This window comes from Centruroides vittatus, unplaced genomic scaffold (assembly GCF_030686945.1).
Source record: "Centruroides vittatus isolate TY-2023 unplaced genomic scaffold, ASM3068694v2 contig_401, whole genome shotgun sequence".
NCBI lineage: Eukaryota > Metazoa > Arthropoda > Arachnida > Scorpiones > Buthidae > Centruroides > Centruroides vittatus.
In genome coordinates, this window is record NW_027122216.1 from 1,621,565 (window position 1) to 1,641,260 (window position 19,696).

Below are 19,696 nucleotides of genomic sequence, written 5' to 3' on the forward strand. Positions count from 1 at the left end.
CATTGATTTAAAATTAAAAATGAAATGAATCTTATTTTCAGATTCTCACAATAGTTAATAGTTTTGTGTTGATACTGGTATCTTTGCACTTAGATCAGAATTGGCTACAATTTGCACTGCTATAGTTTTATGTTTCGTCATTATAATTCTACAAAGTATTCTTCTGTCCCTCAAATCCAGCTTTGACTTTTGACTACAGCTGTTTCTGTCAGCAGATGTTTTGTCTGTCTTTACATCCAATATGTGTTCAAAGACAGTGGATCTCATTATACCCATCAACTTGGATCACAGAACCTCCTACTAGGAACACACCAACAATTGATCTCCTTTAATCCTCCAAAAACAGGCAAATAGAGTTTTCAACAGCAAAAGTAATGAAGTTTTTCAACAGTGATACAGGCTACACAAATGAGGAAAAAAAGGTGGTACCTGGGATGGCTCATTTCAGGAAGAGTTCAATTTGACTGTGTGAAACTGAATTATTTTGTCCAACCTCTGTATAAACAAAGCTCTTATAAACATATGTACTACTGTTATTTTGTAAATGAATAATGTATTCATGGTGTAGCATCAGTAGCATGGACTAGGAGGACTAGGCTAGTTCTCTAAATTCCTTAAAGTACTATCTAATTATTATTTTTAATGCATTTGTATTTGAAACCTTTCACTTGTAAAATATGTATTTTTCCCATCTGGCTTCTCCTTTACATTGAGTTCAACTCTTCCACAAATCAACCTGAACACCCTCTCAGGGCTCTTTTAGTTGACTCATTGACAAGACTAGCTTGCAGACATGTGAAAACTGTCATACTGTTGTGTTTTGTGCACATCTAAGAAGTTCTGTAATAAGAAATTTTATCTCATGCTTATTGAAAACAAAATTGCATTAGTGATTTTTGTATTTCTCTTATCATAAAACACTTAAAAGTTTGCATTATCTTTCGATGTGGATCCCTTACAGAGAAACATAATGCTGTTGAATGCTGTGAATGATGCAGCTGATCTAAGTGAATCGTCACAGCAGAGTGAAGACAATCAACAATTTCTGTGCTATTCTATTTTATTTAAAAACTTTTTATATTTTTAATTATTATAAATGGAAAAAAGCTTAATTTTAAGGGTAGAGATGGGTTTTATAAAAAATTTGTAAATGCTAATAACAAATAAAATCACCATTAATCCAGCCTACTGGAGATATGACACAACCCTCCTCTATCTCCCCACCCCATTGACCCTTTAACCATCAAAATTTAATACCATCAATCCTCCTAATACACAAACCACCCTGCAAAATTTCTGAAATTTTTGATGGAAGAGACATGAGTTATTAAGCTTCAAAGAGGGTGAACAAAATCATGCCCCCCACACTAACATACATCCATAAAAACTCCCAAATATTTTGCATTTCTCAACATTTCAAGGTCCCAAATCCAAAAATTTAAAAATCCTTTAAAAGTAGTTATTTTTATACTGATCATCATACTTTTCCTCTATTATACATAACACAGCTGGAAAAGTAAAATTAGCATGCCAATAATGTGCAAATAAAATGAATTTTTCCAGGTGTTTAAATAATAATTGTTATAATGTATGAAGAAAATAGGGTTTTCTCACAGCTCTCTTTTGAAAATTGTCACTGCATGCCACTGTTTAGCATATAATATTTGCAAATGTCTATGGTAATAAATCTATCATGTATTGATGTCTGAAGAACATATGTTTTAATAAAATAAATATTTAGTATTTAGGTAGAATTTTTGAATAATCTTTTTATGTTGTGTAATAACATTAACTTTGTTCATATTATCAGATGACTCATTTGTAAATATCAGACTTTGTACATTTACCAAATACTAGATTTTTTATTTATACACTATTTCTGACAAACATTAATAAAAGAAATTTAATAAATGCAAATTTCTTCTACTTTAAACGAATTCCATATTTCATTTAAATCATATTTGTGATGTAACTGTAGTAGAAATTAAATTTAATTTCTGTTATATGTAAATTAATACTTAAATTTAATTAGAAGTAAATAAAATAATTTAAAAATTCTTTCAAATTTGAATCATCAAAAATTATATCAAATTTATAAAAAAAATAACCAAAATTTTATCATTTACTCATTTTATAGTACTTAAAAATAGTATTAAAATATTATTTTATAGTATTTAAATACTATATGTAGTAGTTTTCATGTATTTAAAAAAAAATATTCAAAACATTTCTAAATATGTACAATTTTTAATGAGCTTTCCTCAAATTTTAAGACAATTGCAAATATTTTGAGGGAAAAAAATTCAAAATTTTGTGATTATTGTAAAAATATTTTTGCTGATCTCAAGTTTAACAATTCTTCCATTAAAAAATGTTTTTTTAGAAGATAAACACAATTTGTTTACATCCATTTGGTTAGAAATACAACAGTTATGCAAATGCTTTTAATAAGCTATTTATAACAGCAAAATTGGATCATTATTTTTGTGTCCAATCCAATAAATTATTTATATTTAAGTTTATTTCTATACTTAATTAGTAAGGATTATATTTAATATAATAGTAGCAAATCAATCATGATTAGTTACTTTAATAATTAAAATAATTTTTCTGAAAGTTCAGATGAATTTCTCAAAAGCTTGCAGAAAAAATTGTATTAATTCATCAGATGAATCTTATCAATTAATATAATGCTTTTTGAAAGATTTTAGGAAATTAATTAAAAACAAAAATACTTATGTAAATATAAGGTTGAGTACAAAAGAATCATATAATGATATGAATAAATAGTAAATTTAGAAATATTAATTATATCTTTAAATAATATTTTAAAAATAAATTGTATATTAATATAATAAATTACGACAACTTAAATATAATAATGTTCAGATGACTTAATAATTTCAAATGCTGTAAATGATAGAGATAGATAATTAATAATCTGCCAAATAGAACAGGCTTGCTAAGACTGTGTGAATGTTCAACTACAAAGTGAAAGAAACATTTCAAAAAGGTTTGAAAATTGTATCCTAAATTAATACAGGAATTACTTTGTCACTATCTCTCTAAACTTAAGAACAGATAACGGCAGGTTAAAAATTATTTTTTTAAACAAATATTTTGCCATTTATAGTAAGATGAAATTGATATTTCATGTCAACTTAATGTACCTTACTACATATCTTTTTAAATTCCTATAAAGAGTTTCACAAGAATTTATTTTTTATTCACACAAAACTTTACAATACTTCAAATATGACTATAGTAGAGATCTGTGAAGGAGAGTTTGTCATCTAAAATAGTGATTCCATGAAAAAAAAAAGTGAGAGAGTATTATATTATTTTTTCAAAATGTTCCATCTTTTAGTAGGTTCACTTTAAAAAAATAAATTGAAACCAGGGGTGCTTGTACAGTACATCTTGGGGCACATGTCCTTCTTGTTTAGTTGCCCTTTTTTTTTAATGAAATGAAATTTTAAGGTTTCATTTCATTTTTAAATTAGTTACTCATTTTTATCACAAAATTAAAATAAAATATTTATTAACAAAAAAATTTGTTCTAGTGGTATCGTTCAGTTGAGTATGAAAGTACCAGTGTATTTGATTAATTCAATTTTGATATATGCGGTAGCATTGAGGAATTAACTAACTGCATTAATCAAGAGTACAAAAAAGTATAATATATATACGAAGGGTATTTTTTAAATAAGGTTTTTCGATAAGAAGAAAAATACTGTAAATATCGTTAAAATATATTTTTTTCCATATTCTACATACTTTTATCTACTTTTCTACATAATTTCCATTTTTGTTCAAACATTTGTCATACCACTCAAAAATTTTTTAAATTCCGACTTCAAAGAAATCTGCCACCTGCTGCCAGAAGACATTAGGCCACGCTACTTGTCTTGTATGGCACGGCGGAGTTTTCACACAATAAGCATCAGATTTGATTGTTGTGCCTCTTGGTATAAAATCCACTAAACAAAGTCCCTTTCCTGTCCCAAAAGACAGTTACCATGATCTTTCGTGCTGAAATCGAATAACGGATCATATCTTACAGTTGGCGGGTGACTCAATTTTCTTAAGCATTATAAACTTTTACAGCTCAGCACACAGACAGACGATACAGCTGAAAATGGCATCTAAACATGCGCAAAGCATGCTGAAAGCAGATGCTCATGCACACTGCTGCAATTGAGCATCATTCTCATTCATAAACGGACCTTATTTAAAAAATAGCCCTCATATATGTATTATATACATAGTATATAATATATATACTATGTAATATACTATAATATGTTATATTACATACTATATATATTGTATACTTTATGTAATGTACAGTACAGTACTTACAATGCTCTTCTTTATAGCTTGTGCCCTCCATTTCTTAGAATCTGCAGGTGCTGCTGATTGATACACATTGATGATTTGTAATATTTTATGTACAAAGTTAATACCATTACTAAGCAAATGGAAAAGCATAATTCTAATCTATCTGTCTGTCTGTCTCATTTGATATGATTCTGCACAAATTAATTATGAATTATCAAAATTAATATAATGAAAATGGGAATATTTTGATAATTTTTAATATCTAGTGTACAATGCACTTAATATGATTGTTATTTAAAAAGAAAGATAAGTTTCTATTGAAATTTTCATTTATTTCTTAAACTATATCATTTGAGATCATCACTGGAATATATACTGAAACTAAACTTTAATTTTGTTTCTTTTGCTAATTTTTAGTTATTTTTGTGTTCTATATTTGTTTTTTTACATGTCATTTTTGTTTAATTTAGTTTAAAATTTCTATTTTCCCTGTAGATGAACAAGAAATACTACTAAAAATACATGAGACTGATTGTTGGCATTAGACTTGAAAAATAATATTTATTTAAACATGCAGTTATTGGTAAGAAAACTAACATTTACAAAGCATCTTTATGAGAATTTTATAGAATAACTTGAAAATAAATAATTTTATATTACAGAAATCAAGCCTAAATTAACATATAATATAACAACAACACTCCCTTATATTGATAATTGATAATTAAATATATATATATATATATATATATATAATATATATGTTACCGCTAAAGCTAGAAAGCCGTTCATGTGTACATTACCTAGCTAATCTCCAGATTAACTAGGTTGATCCGATAACAAGCAGAATTAAAAGTTTTCCGCATTTTACCTAGGTAATCTGGACATTAACAGCTTCCGTATTATTAAAATTCAAAAGTTTGTTTCTCTCATTTCCTTTCCCTACTACTTCCTGAAGAAGACAGAGCAAAAACTGATGCACACTCAATTTTAGCTGTAGTTCTTAGTAAAACAGAGGATAGCTTTTATAAACGTGGCACTAAAATGGGTATTTTAAAACAATTGTATGCAAAATCTAAATTCAGTGTTTGTAAAGAGAGATTTTTAACGAAAGATGTCTCTGTTGTCAAAATATCTTTACATCAAACAGCAATAAAACAATACCCTGGTACCGGGCAGGATTTCAGAAAATGTGACAGCAAATCTAAATGTACCACAAATAGGTATGCTTCTTGCAAAAACCAATTGCTATGTAACTCAAAGTGTCACCAATCTTTAGATTGCACTAATAAGTAAGCACAATTTTATCATATGTTTTGCAAATTCATTTCTCTAATTGTAATAATATTTTAAACTGTTTGATTTTTTGTATTACAGGTTTTTAATTGATTGATAATTGATTTTATCAAATAATTTGTTAATTGTTTGATTGTATTAACTTGATTCTTTAGATATCGAAAATTAAATAAATAATATTATGTTAATTTAAGTATACAGAAACGTTGCTGTTGTTCCAGCAAAGATCTTATTTTCACTTTACCGAGTGCCTAGTAGGTAATTTGAGAAATGAAACAATTTTCGAAACTTTAACGGATCACCCTAGTTAATCTGGAGATTAGCTAGGTAATGTACACATTAACGGCTTTTGAGCTTTAGCAGTAACATATATATTTCATTAATTGTATAAACAATTTATTTATATCATAGTGCAACATTAAATTATTAATGTAATTATGTCATAAAAGAATAAATACATCATCTTACTGTTTAAATGATGATTTACTAAGAAGCCAACATGTATAAGTTTAAATAAGAAGTTCAACATCACCTTAACACTGGGGGTGAAATCAACACGATATCTGGCCACTATATCTAGAACCTGTTACCAATGTATTTCTTGAAAAGATAGTCTATCACAAACGTTTTCAAACTTTTGAATAGTTCTTCCTCGGATAAAATTTGATAAAATGCTTCAAAACAGAACATAAATATTCAAAACCAAATCAAATGCGTTTTATGAAACGTGTAAGTTTGTTTGAATTTCAGAAATAAAGATATTTAGAGACTTAAATGTTAGGGATTTATAATTTTTGTAATTGAATAAAATTTATTAACTATTTTGTTTATATATTGCTCATTTCAATAAACTACAAATTTGTTTAGAATTACATTAATTGACTAATTTATCAAGTAAAATTATAATATAACACACAAACATTTCACTTACAAAACATCTATAAGCTTCATCCAAACGAGATTCTCTTTGATTAAAAACAGCAAAATAATGATCTTTTCCAACATACCAATCTCCTAAGCACATATATTGGACCTCTAAAACAATAAACATTATGAAATTTAAAGAATTTTTGAAATAGTAAGCTGAAATGCAATGTAATTTTTACATTTAAAGTTAGTTAATGTTAAATCAAATGATTTATAAATTCTTTAATTTAGCTATATTTCAGCTAAAAAGAATTCAAATCATTTGTAATTATTAAAATAATAAATATATCTAATCTTAATATATAATTTAATTGAACAAATTATATTTAAAAGATACCTGCATCAATAGTTGATTCCATTCCAGGACATTTACGATAATTAATAAAAAACTGCTGATTTTCAATAAAAAATTGAGTTCCAGGTTTCTGACATGCAGTAATATTTGCATTTGGATTTCTACAATCTCCAGTAAATAAATATTTGTTTTGATATGAAAATTTCCAAACTCCTTCTAAACTAGATCGACAATTTTTAGGTGTTGGTTGCTTGGCTAATTATAAAGTAAACAATTTACTCATAATAATAATAATAATAATAATAACAATAATAATAATAATCAAGTAGCAAATATAATACATCAAGAGCTTTCAAAGAAACACAAATTAGTAGAAATCCACGAACCATACTACAAATACATTCCACAGACAGTATTGGAAAACAACACGCACAAAATGTACTACGACAGAGCCATAATCACAGATAAAACAATTTACCACAACAGACCAGACATCACACTCATTGACAAACACAATAAAATCACATACATTATAGACATATCCATTCCAAACACTCACAATATACAAAACGCATGCACTGAAAAAATTAGCAAGTACACAGAACTCGCCCAGGAAATAAGGCATCTGTGGAGGATAGATAGGGTGCTTATTGTACCTGTTGTTCTCTCCTCTACAGATGTCATACCACACACACTACACAAAAGCCTGGGCACATTACAATTGAATAGAAACACATACATCACACTACAGAAGGTCACTATTTTGAATACATGTCATATTGTGAGAAATTCCTGAATACAGACACACACACTGATACACTTCTTTAATTTCTGTTTTGGTTACTATTCCTTGACTTTGGTCCGGCATAGTACACAGCCACCGGTGTTAACCGAGTATATCTCACTTAACCCAACATAATAATAATACTTTAAGTAAAAAATAACTCACCAAATAATGTAAAATATTTTTCTTTATTTGATAAAAATCTGCAAATACTTTCAACAGAAGGTTCTTCTCCATTCTTCAATGTAACACATCCAGCTGTAATAAGAATTTTGTTTTTTTGTAATAAAAATTATACTTTAGATATTCTACAAAAAAATATAAATAATATTTACAACTCTACATAAAACATTTTAAAATATTTATAATTTGTTATTTTATAAATACTGAGTGAGATCTAAAGATACTGTATATGTTTAAGAAGATTACTGTCCTATTATAAATTACAATATTACTTTCAGTCAGAGGCATAGCTACCATGGAGCAGTTGGAGCAAAGTGTTCCAGGCACACAAATCATGAGGGTTAGAAAGGGCAAGTTAGAAAGGGCAAAATAAAATCTGTAAAAAAATGTTTGGATTTAATAATTAATCAATTAACTATTAGATTTGAATCCGTTCAACAATTTTGTATACTTTTTAAGTGCTTATCACTTCCATATTTTGTTGCGTCATCTGATAAAAATATTCTGGAAGGATTAGAATTTTTACAATTGACATATCTCTTTGACATTTCGCTTAGTTTTGGACCTCAACTGCTTTGATTTCAAATGTATTTTTATACTCAGGTAAAAGAAATTACTTCTAAACACAAAGTTGCTGAACTACCTTCAATTCATGCCGTAGCCTCAAACAGGTTCTCCAACATTATTGCAGCATGCCTCATTTTTTTAATTTTACCAGCGACAACAGCAACAGCAGAACAAAGTTTTTCAAAACTAAACTTAGTCAAAACTCATTTAAGAAGCAGCGTGTCACAACACCGTCTTAGCTCTGGCTATTATATCAATTGAAAAAACAATAGCTTGTCAACTTGATCTGGAGAAAGTGATTGACTGATTTGCAAACGAAAAAGCTTGTTTTCTCGCTTTTTCGTTTGCAATTGGCCATTTGATTTCTTACAATCAAATGGCCAAATAAATGGCACTGTCACTACAGATCCTCAATCAATACAAATAGAAGAGAAAAAATTCCTAAAGTGTGACTGGTGATGAAATATGGTGTTATAATTTTTCGTCAATCATATCAATCAACAGCAGAAACACTCTGGATCACCTTGAGCTCAGAAACCTAAGACTACTGTGAATGCTGGTAAAATGATGCTTTTCTTATTTTTTTGACTGCCACAATATTTTGGTTTACAAAAGATGTGTCAATGTGGCAAGATAAAATTTAATGCTGAAGAAGTAACAATTAGCTATAAAATCAAAATGGCTATGGCTATATCTCCTAACAAGAAGGGTTTGATTATTGCACAATATCTGACCATACACAGTAGCTGTCACTGTTGAAACATTGCAGCAGTTTCAGTGGGAAATTGTTTCCATAACAATTTTCCACCTACAGCCCAGATCTCTCTCCATTCAATTTTCATGTTTTTTTGGACACTTGAAAAAATTCCTTCATTCAAAAAAGAAAATTTGCATTGGAGGAAAGGTGATACAGACAGTCATGAATTAGTTCAATCAGCAACCACAATCTTTCCTCCATAGCAATATTCATCGCATCAAGAGAGAGGACAAAAGTCTAAATGTTTATGGAAGATGTTTTTGGATAAACAGTTGTTAAAACAATTTAGCTTATCGTCATTTTCATTTGGACAACTTAAATTTTTTCTGGTATTCATAAAAGTTCTTTAATAAAAAAAATCAAGCAAACAATTGCTGATGATATACAGTGGGTGATTGGTTAACGAACATAATCCATTCCAAGACCATGTTCACTATCTGATTATCAATTTACCATAGATTTTTGTGAGAATTTGATTAATTCATTCTTAAAACCCCAAAAAATAAATTAAAAATTATATACCTGTTCTTACTATATTTAATTTACATGTAATAACAAACTAAAAACAATCTTTCCACTTTTTCATGAATGACATATCTTTTCTGCTTGAGTCTTTTTGATTATATCTTTCTTAACTAAGATTATATCTACTGTAGACCTGTTGAAGTCATCTGCCTACAACATCAGACATCTTCTGCCCACTCTCTACCTTGGCTATTATTGCTTGCTTAATTTCTACAGTGAACACAGTTCTTGACACTCCACTCTTTTTAGGCCCCATAATATCATCAGTTTCTTAAATAAAAAGTTCAGAAAAGCACTTACACAAATTCAGAGAACAGAAATTAACTAGTGCAAAAAAAATTATGTATACAATTGTGAAAGTCATGTTTCATGTATCATGTACAGATGCCATAAAACATAGTTTTACAAATCTTAAATGCAGCATCGGTTCTTCTTGTGTTTGTTCTGTCAGGTGTTCATTATCTGAACAAGTGTTTGTTGTTCAAACATAAAAATCTTTTGCAAAAGTGTTCGTTGTACAATTTGTTCACAGTCCAAACCGTTCATTAACCAATCACCCACTGTATTGTATTATTGCCAATTGTAGATTTCAATTCTTTTTATTTTATCAATATTTTTATTTAGACCTTTTAAAATTATTGAAATAATTATTTTAGATGAGTTTGTATTAAAATTTTTTAAATAAAATTTTGCTCCATTTTATATATCTTAAATTTACAATTTTCTTTATATTGATGATAATTATCTGTATGATCATGAAATGTATCATTAAGCTTTAGCACAAAACATTTTAAAAATCTATTAACTAATGCAATACATTTTTTTAAAGTGAAACTTTTGATTCCGTGCAATCAAGTGCTTTGTTCTACTTGTTCAGTAATGATACAGCATGTTTATTTTGCACTATATCCTTGTTGCAGAAATAAAGTGAATATAATATATATTTTTTTAAATTATATTCATTTTAAGAATATTTAATTTTATTATTTTCTTAAATCTTTTTGCCAATAGATGACACTATGTGTATGTAGACAGAAATTAATTGCTATTTTGGGATGATATTTATGAAATTATCTAAGTTAGAAGTACGTTAATGTAACTGCCAAGTTTTGCAGCAATTGGTCTAAAAGCCTAAGTATGCATAGTAAACAAACATACATACATCCTCATTTATATTTAACTAGCAGATGATCCCAGAGTTCTCGGACAAAATGTAACAACAGCAAACATTAAAATTATTGGATTATTTCATACTTCTAACCCTTATATTATAGTATTTGATTTATATAATTACCAAATTTATCTTATGTAAGGGTGTATTCACACCAAGTGACCAATTGAACACAGTTTAGAAATTCTTTAAATTGTGTACAGTAGAGGAATAAAGAATTTTTAAAATGTGTTCAAATGAAAACCATATAAAGAGTGGTTATTTCAACCTACCATTGTCAAATACAATACCTCAAAAATTTAAAATATCATATAATGTTAACTCTAAGAAACTGTACCATTCACAGCTAAATATGAAACAGGTAATCTGTCGATTAAACAAATTTCACAAAAAAAAAACAGACCAAATATTTAAACTCTACACCCTCAAAAACTGTTTTGTGCTCCCCAGTAATATTGTATTATGTAATTTTCCTATTCAAATGCCACCATGCTGCTGGTTCCAATAGAAAGAAGAGACTATTGCAGAAGAAGGTCGAAGTACAGTAAGATCTCTTAACACAGCGGATGCATTCACAGATGACAAAGCACTAAACGAAACAGCATTAAACGAGGCCTGCAAATAGAGAAAGGGGAACACACAACCAAAAATAAACTGATTTTACTTTAATTTTAAGTTACTTTTTATATTAACATATATTATTATGCAAAATAATAATATATGTTAAATAACACATACACATATGCACACAGAAATGTAAAGTTCGTTTTTTGTGATGAAGGTCCTGGCTCTTCTGAAATTCTTGTTTTTTGCAATAAAGTTGTGTAGTTTCATTTGTTGCTTTTCTTTCTTTCCTTAAGCAAATGTTGGTAGCAGGAGATAGCATCTAAAAGGCCTCATCTTGCTTTTGCACTCCTTTTAAAATCTGGATCATTTGCTACAATTTGATCAATGATTTTGATTATTGTTACCAAACATTTACTAAGGAAATCTGTAGAGAAATTCTCCAAGTTCTTCATTTTCAGAATCACTATTTTCCAGTTCTACACAAATTCCATGTTCTGCCAGTTCTTGAAGGTCGTTGGTAAGGCTCTTGCCAATAACTGCAGTAACTCCTCAATATCCTGCTCGTCTACATCTCCTAGTCCTGCCGTATCGATTAGGTTGACAATTTGATCAATCTAACGATACAATGATAGGCTCTTTGTGCTGAGAATTCTTGGATACCTTCAGCCATAACTTCTTCCATACTTCAATCATGCATTTATCAGTTAATTCTTGCCAAGCAAAGTCAATATTGCCTATGGCATCCATGATGTTATATTTTTACCAAAATTACACAAAAACAGATTTAGGGAAAGTACAGCACTACAACAAATTGCCACCTTTTGATGATTGGTTCGTGTTTGTAAATAATTGTATTATATATAAATCAATGAAATGCCACAATAATTTGAATCAGCATAAATTTTGAATTTTTTTAGGCTTCGAGCAGACCACGTTATATCAAATCAGTGTTAAGCAGGTTCTTACTGTAATTCAACCAAAAGTAGTCATTGACTGCCTCCCAGAAGACAGAATGGTCAATAACTATTAATTAATGCTGGTCTACTATTAACAATTGAAAAGCGATCCGTGTTGGATGGGTTGAGATGATCCTGCGCGTGATCTATGTTACTAACGTTAATGTTCAAAAGACTTCATATGTTTGTTTAAATAAAAAAAAAATCTTGTAAAAATGCAATAATAATTACCACTAAATCCAGAACCTGTTACCAGTGTAAATCATGTGAAAAATCCTTTCTACACACATGCTTTCGAACTTTCTAAGATAGTTCTTCCTCGGGCAAAAATCTGATGGGATGCTTCAAAAAATAGAATGTGGAGATTTAAAACAAAACTGAATGCTCGCATAATGAAACTTGTTCATTTTGGTTTTGTTTTAAATCTCCACATTCTATTTTTTGAAGCATCCCATCAGATTTTTGCCTGAGGAAGAACTATCTTAGAAAGTTCGAAAGCATGTGTGAAGAAAGGTTTTTTCACATGATTTACACTGGTAACAGGTTCGGATTTAGTGTTGATTTCACCTCCGGTGTTAAGGTGACATTGAGTTTCTTAGATAATAATTACCTTTATGTGATAATAAAGTGTTTATATTTTTGCAACAAACTGTACAAACTACTTGGGAAGTATGTTCTTGTAAATATCGTGTTTATAGAAAAATTATCGGGCTGCAATTTGAAAAAATTGTAGACCTATAAATTCTGACTGATGTTCCTTGTCTATCTGTCCTTCCTTAATCTCGAAAAAGGTGTTAGATAGACGGGACCAGATATGTTTAGGAGCACTATATATGAACTTCTGACGGAAAAACTGGAAGTCACGTTATATCAATTCAAAACGTTTCCCTGAAAGGCATTAGATAGATAACCAGCACAACTCTATTCCTAACAGGAAAACTATGAAGTACAGGAGCAGGACACCACTAAAGGAATTGAGAACATTGTGACAAAAAGTTGCAGCCTGGTATTGTGACGATGTCACAACAAATAATTGCTTGTTAGAATTAGTTTGGTTTATTTGGTTAGAGCAATGCGACACATGAGCGATTTGTTGAGGGGGACTTATCCCAGGAAGACTTATGGAAAGCACTCTATTTAGGTGTTCCTAACGTGAAGAAAACCCAGAAAACTCCAGCCCATTTCCCATGCCCAAACCCCCGACTAACTATCAGACTTTGGTGCAATTTTTCGTGAATACTCAGGATATTTTCTCTTCATAATTGAAGTTTGACTATTTACAAAAATTATAATATTTTTGAGTCTATCTTAATCCTTTTACATCACCACAGAAGTAACAGTTAACATGGTTTTTTTTGTTTGAAGACAATACTTCTTAAAAACAAAGGTAAAAAAACATGTAAAAAATCCACAATGTTAAATATGATCAAGTGTCAACATTTTACTGTAGGATCTGACACTTTTTACATTAAAAAAACATGAATTCTTCTTACTATGTTCTCCTTATCCATTCTTAAACTGCTTCTAGCCTTCTAGTGGTAGATACGAGTTTTCCTACCTCATTTGCATATGGTTACAATTTATGGCTTCAATTATGAAGAGAAAATATCCTGAGTATTCATGAAAAATTGAGAAGAATTCATATTTTTTAATGTAAAAAGTGTCAGAACCTACAGTAAAAGGCTGACACTTAATCATTTTTAACATTGTGGATTTTTTACCCATTTTTTACCTTTGTTTTTAAGAAGTATTGTTTTAAAATAAAAAAGAATCATGTTAACTGTTACTTCTGTGGTGATGTAAAAGGATGAAGATAGACTCAAAAATATTATAATTTTTGTAAATAGTCTAAACTTCAATTATGCAGAGTTTGGTGGTTTTATGAACTTGGCTACTGGAGGGCACTTATCAGAATTCAGAAAGTACTGTTTAAAAATGAAAAAACTCTAGTTGTTAGATGTGGAAATTAAATTCTTATAGACTTTTCACAGGATAATACTTTCATTTCCATGCAGTTGACATTATCAGGAAATGGCATCAAATAAGATGAATTCTTACTTATGGAAGTTTTCTTTGTTAATAACTGTATTTTATAATATTTTATTGCAATTTACACATAGCATAAGAAATTTAAGAAAATGTATTGCTAATTTACATTTGATTCAAACATTCCATTTGCTCATTAGTGGTATATAAATGTAACTGCAGCAATTGGTTGAATGACCTAGGCATGTATAGTGAAGCATTTTGAAGCAAGCATAAGGGTCGATTTACACACAACAGTGACATGCCATCACAGTGCAGTAAGCATCGATAAATATCACACATAGCCAATCAGAATTTCATGTATGACACTTGTATGATTGACAGAATACAGATCATGTGTTGTAGATGAAACTCTGATTGGCTATGTCTGATATTTATTGATGTTTATGCACCAAACAGTCACTGTGCCAGCATGTCACTGTTGTGTGTAAATCGGCCCTAATAGAGCAGTTTTCAAATGTTACATTATTGAAAAGTGCATATACTTTTCTATAATGAAGCATAACTTTTTTTAATATTTTAATTTAAATTGGAGAGATTTATTTTTGTTTGCAATATAAAGTTACTTTGTACATTCAAAATATGATGACAAATCAAAACAATAAAAAGTTGTTTATACTAGAAAATATGATCTGTCCAATTGGTTCCTGAACTGTCAAACAAGAATTCTCTAAATCTACTAATATTTATTAATTCATATGCTAAAAAAAAAATGAAGGACAATGAAATAATGCATTCAACTTTATAAAGGCAGCATTTAAATTATAAACCTCTGGCATCAAATTAAAAGCAAGTGAAAATAATGTTGAATACAAATAAGTATATATTAAGTTACTAGTTTATCATATAGTAAATTTTAACTGAAAATATTTATGATTAAAAATACATATTATTTATTATGTAACAAAGAAAAGATTAACGTATTTTTTTTTTTTCTTGCGAAGACACAATGCAGTGACAGTAGATTTAAAACACTGGGCAAATTTTCATCCTTTATTATAAACATCCAACTGAATAAAGGATGAAAATTTGCCCAGTGTTTTAAATCTACTGTCACTGCATTGTGTCTTCGCAAGAAAGAAAACATAAAACACGGTTTCCTCAAGATAAAAATATTTATTATTGATATTTAATTAGTTAATATTATAATCAATTTAAATATTTTACATTTATTCCTATTGTTATAAAGTAATTTATTTAATGTACTTACTTTCAACTTTATCCAAAACATTTATAGTTCTAACTAGAAGACGAACACAATGATAACATGATCTATAATGTATTAAAAAAGCAGTTTTAATTTATAACGATTTTTAATTCAATTATAAAAATTTTTAATTTAATTTAATTTATATAAATTAACAAAGCAATAAATATTCGGTTATTTTTAATTCAGTTTGACCACTGAATTTCCAGCATTTTTGTTTTGGGAATCTTGCAGGATTAATGATTTAGCAAGACTGTGATCTGCAATAACAATAACAATATATCATGGACTTTTAATTATATACTATGTCCCTAAAGCACTATGAACTGCAAGAAACTTAAATTAACTATATATATGAAGTGTATACTAGTGTTTATGTTTGGTACCAGTGACACATTCTTTTTTGGAGTCATAATTGGAGTTAAATGAAAGTAAAATGAGTTAAAATTTGCACAGAATATAGAGGACCAACAGCTGCAATACAGACAATCCAAATAAGCACATGCTATTCTCAATGTTATCTGTCAAGAACAAGATATAAATCCCTGATTTATATCTTAAAAACCCATCCATGTAGCCAAATTAAAGTGCTAAAACCACATATTTACATAGCAACTAATGATTCTAAATAAAATAAGATTAAAATATTGATTAGGTTGTTCCCCAATATAAAATGAGATGCAAAGATGCACGTTATCAGACATTTCTTAATTGGCTATGTAATAAGGCTAATAAATTACAAAGATATTACATAATTTGAACTAAAGATAGACAGTTAAATCACCATCTTGTATTAAATTCAATTATTAAAAAAAAAACTAAATTTAAAATATTCTGGAAGAATCGACTGATCCAGAGATGATGATTTTGAATCATTTTGAATTCATTTAAGGCAATTTTACAAAATAAGAGATACAGACTACTAAAATTGAGTCTTTCATATAACTCAATTTTAGTAGTCTGCAGACCATTATAACTGAGAAAAATTGGTTAATTATGTTACAATGAGCATTCAAATTTCTTTTATTATAACAAGAACTATGTAAAATATGAGGTAATGAAACAAGAGGAACATTGTTTACAGAACAATAAAGTTCTGTAAACAATGATGAATAGGTTATGTGGCTTTCATAGTTATCAAGGATTAAAACTATAAATTTATCTTCTAATATATCCAACATAAAATAACAATTCAGATAGGCTACTTGCATAAAAACAAAAGCTCTTGTATAACTAATTTCATATAGATCTGGATATGTTTCTCCTCACATTTCTAGGAAAATAAAAGTATCTGTAACAATGAAGCATATACATCATGACAAACTCCTTTAAATAATAACATCTAATTAAAAATTGAATATTTCAAAGAATTAACAGTAAATATTTAACTACAAAATTGTTCATATTTTGAAATTTTATTCCTTTCATAAATTTTCACTTACTTAAAAGAAGAATCAAATCATTCAGAAGAAATTTGATTTGAAAAAAAAGGAGAAAATGCATATAATTATAAACAGCTATGTAATTCCTTGGTCTGATATGAACTAATATAAAATTACATGAAAGAAAACCCAAGTCATTTACAATATTCACAGAATTAAATTACAAATTTTCCATATGAAATAACAATTTAGATATAAAATTTAATTAAAACAGAACTACAAGTATTTTTTCTGTATATATTTCACAAAAATTATATACTTAATATTAATTACATCTTACAAACATGAAATTTAAAATAAATGATAGCAGCACTGTTACTTAATTAAATCTAACAAGGGGAGGGCACGACCTGGGAAATTCACTTCGGGATGAGACTTTGTATATAGATAGTACTCCTTTAGGATGTTCAATCCTCAAAACAAGAAAGCGCAATGGCCAGCCAATTTTAAGAAAAAGGCCTTTCAAAATTCGAGCTCAGCTTATGTACTAATAAGTTTCACTAGGTCAGCAGTTGCTGAGCAGCTCAGTTGGCATCGTTCTTGGCTACTGCCAAGTCGTTCAGGGTTCAAATCTCGGTCTCGATTAGTGTTTTTTTTTTTTTTTTCCTTTCTAAAAATTTTTTAAAATAAGTATTTTAAATATATATAAATATTAAAATTTTATTATAATAGACATTTTTTTAAATGAAATTATTTAACACATATTACATGTCATTTTAATAATACAAAATAATTAATAATAATAGTTATAAATAATTAGTTTTTTTTTTTTTTCCTCAACTCTTTCCGCCCTGTAGGCACTAAGAGGGCCTCTTTTTGCAAGCCATTATGGGTTCGGCCAGGCGACCGGGTGGTGAGGGACAGGGCCCGACATATCCGGACGGACCACCCCCGAAAAATTCCTGGGGATTTTTCGACCCGTCGGGGTTCGAACCCGGATCCCCTAGAGCGGTAGGCTACCACCTTAACCGCTCGGCCATCCGGCCTAAATAATTAGTTATGGAACAACAGTTTTCATTTATTATTCTATTGTATCAAATTTTTCGAAGGTTACTAACTACTATTATCAATTCTCACCACTTAAAAATAAAAAGTATAAAACATGTCTTTTATATTCATCCTTTACTTCCATTTTAACAAAAATAAACAACTAAAATGTTTCCAATTCCAACAGTATTATATAAATGAAATCCAATTTAACACTTCAGTGTGAAAAGTATCACATTAGACTGACATTTTCAACAGCAAAACAAAATTTTTCTCAAGGTCATAAAAATGTGCATGGACTTATGGACTGACCTGATATTTAGAGTGTCAGTTTACTTTTGGATTTCGAAGAGATCATAGTGTTCCGTAATATATCACACCATAATACAAATAGTTTCAATATTTTACAGTAAAATGTCTGTGAATGAAGATACTATCAATTTACCAACAGTAGATGATGATGATTATTAATACACTTATTATTTTGTATTATTATAATTAAAATGACATGTAATACGTGTTAAACATTTTTTTAGACGAAATTGTTTATTATAATAAAATTTTAATATTTATATATATTCAAAATACTTATTTTAAAAAATTTTTAGAAAGAAAAAAAAAACACTAATCGAGACCGAGATTTGAACCCTGAACGACTTGGCAGTAGCCAAGAACGATGTCAACTGAGCTGCTCAGCAGCTGCTGACCTAGCGAAACTTATTAGTACATAAGCTGAGCTCGAATTTTGAAAGGCCTTTTTCTTAAAATTGGCTGGCCATTGCGCTTTCTTGTTTTGAGGATTGAACATCCTAAAGGAGTACTACCTATATACCAAGTCTCATCCCAAAGTGAATTTCCCAGGTCGTGCCCTCCCCTTGTAAGAATAAATTATAAAATTAATAGTGGATATGTACCACACTTTAAATACACATATTAAATACAAGTGAACATAAGATATAAGAAGTTTTGTTGTATTTTACCAACCAGAAAACAGTTTAAAAATATATATATATAAAATTAAATAGTTGAAATTTATTTTAAATTTCAGCTGTTTAATTTTATAATCCATTTTTAAATTATACTTTAACCAAATTCCAACTTTTACAACCTCGTCGATACTAGCGCCACGTGCGGAGTAGATTTCACTTTTTTCCCCTATTGTCTCAAATTTTATTTGATGTGCTGATGCTAGATTAAAATAGTCCAAAAATATTTCAGTTTCCTGAACTTTGCAGTTACTTTCAAAATATATATCAAACAATAATATTAAATGTATGAAGGCTGTTTTTTTCAAGCGCCAATGGTCCATAAAACAAAGACAAGTGTAAATAACAAACTGAATTTATTACTAAAAGTTAGGTACAAACATGGTTACTTTTCAACGTAATCACTGTGAAGATTGAGAAATTTGTCATATCTGCGGACAAGCTTTTCCATCCCTTTGTCATAGAATGTTGCTGCCAGTGAATTGAGATGGCCTTAACAACAATGTTTTGAAGATCGTCATTAGTCTCAAACCTCTGCCCTGCTAGCCATGTTTTCAGTTCAGGAAAGAGGTGAAAGTCTTCACACATTAAAAAGTTTTAAGCTGGGTGGAAGTCTGAAAGGTGGAAGTTTACACCAACTTCAAACACCCAGCATATAG

General features: G+C 29.0%; 1 protein-coding gene across 1 annotated transcript in view; it reads right to left on the reverse strand.

The window, feature by feature from the left end:
* Window positions 1–19,696, reverse strand: part of udt (protein undicht) — a 50,209-nt gene that overhangs the window by 21,218 nt on the left and 9,295 nt on the right. Inside the window, exons 4-7 of the mRNA XM_067271876.1 lie at window positions 15,626–15,687; window positions 7,809–7,901; window positions 6,902–7,114; window positions 6,569–6,672 (exon numbers count right to left, since the gene is read on the reverse strand). Of these exons, the coding sequence (XP_067127977.1) occupies window positions 6,569–6,672; window positions 6,902–7,114; window positions 7,809–7,901; window positions 15,626–15,687 (472 nt within the window). The remainder of the gene's footprint in view (window positions 1–6,568; window positions 6,673–6,901; window positions 7,115–7,808; window positions 7,902–15,625; window positions 15,688–19,696) is intronic.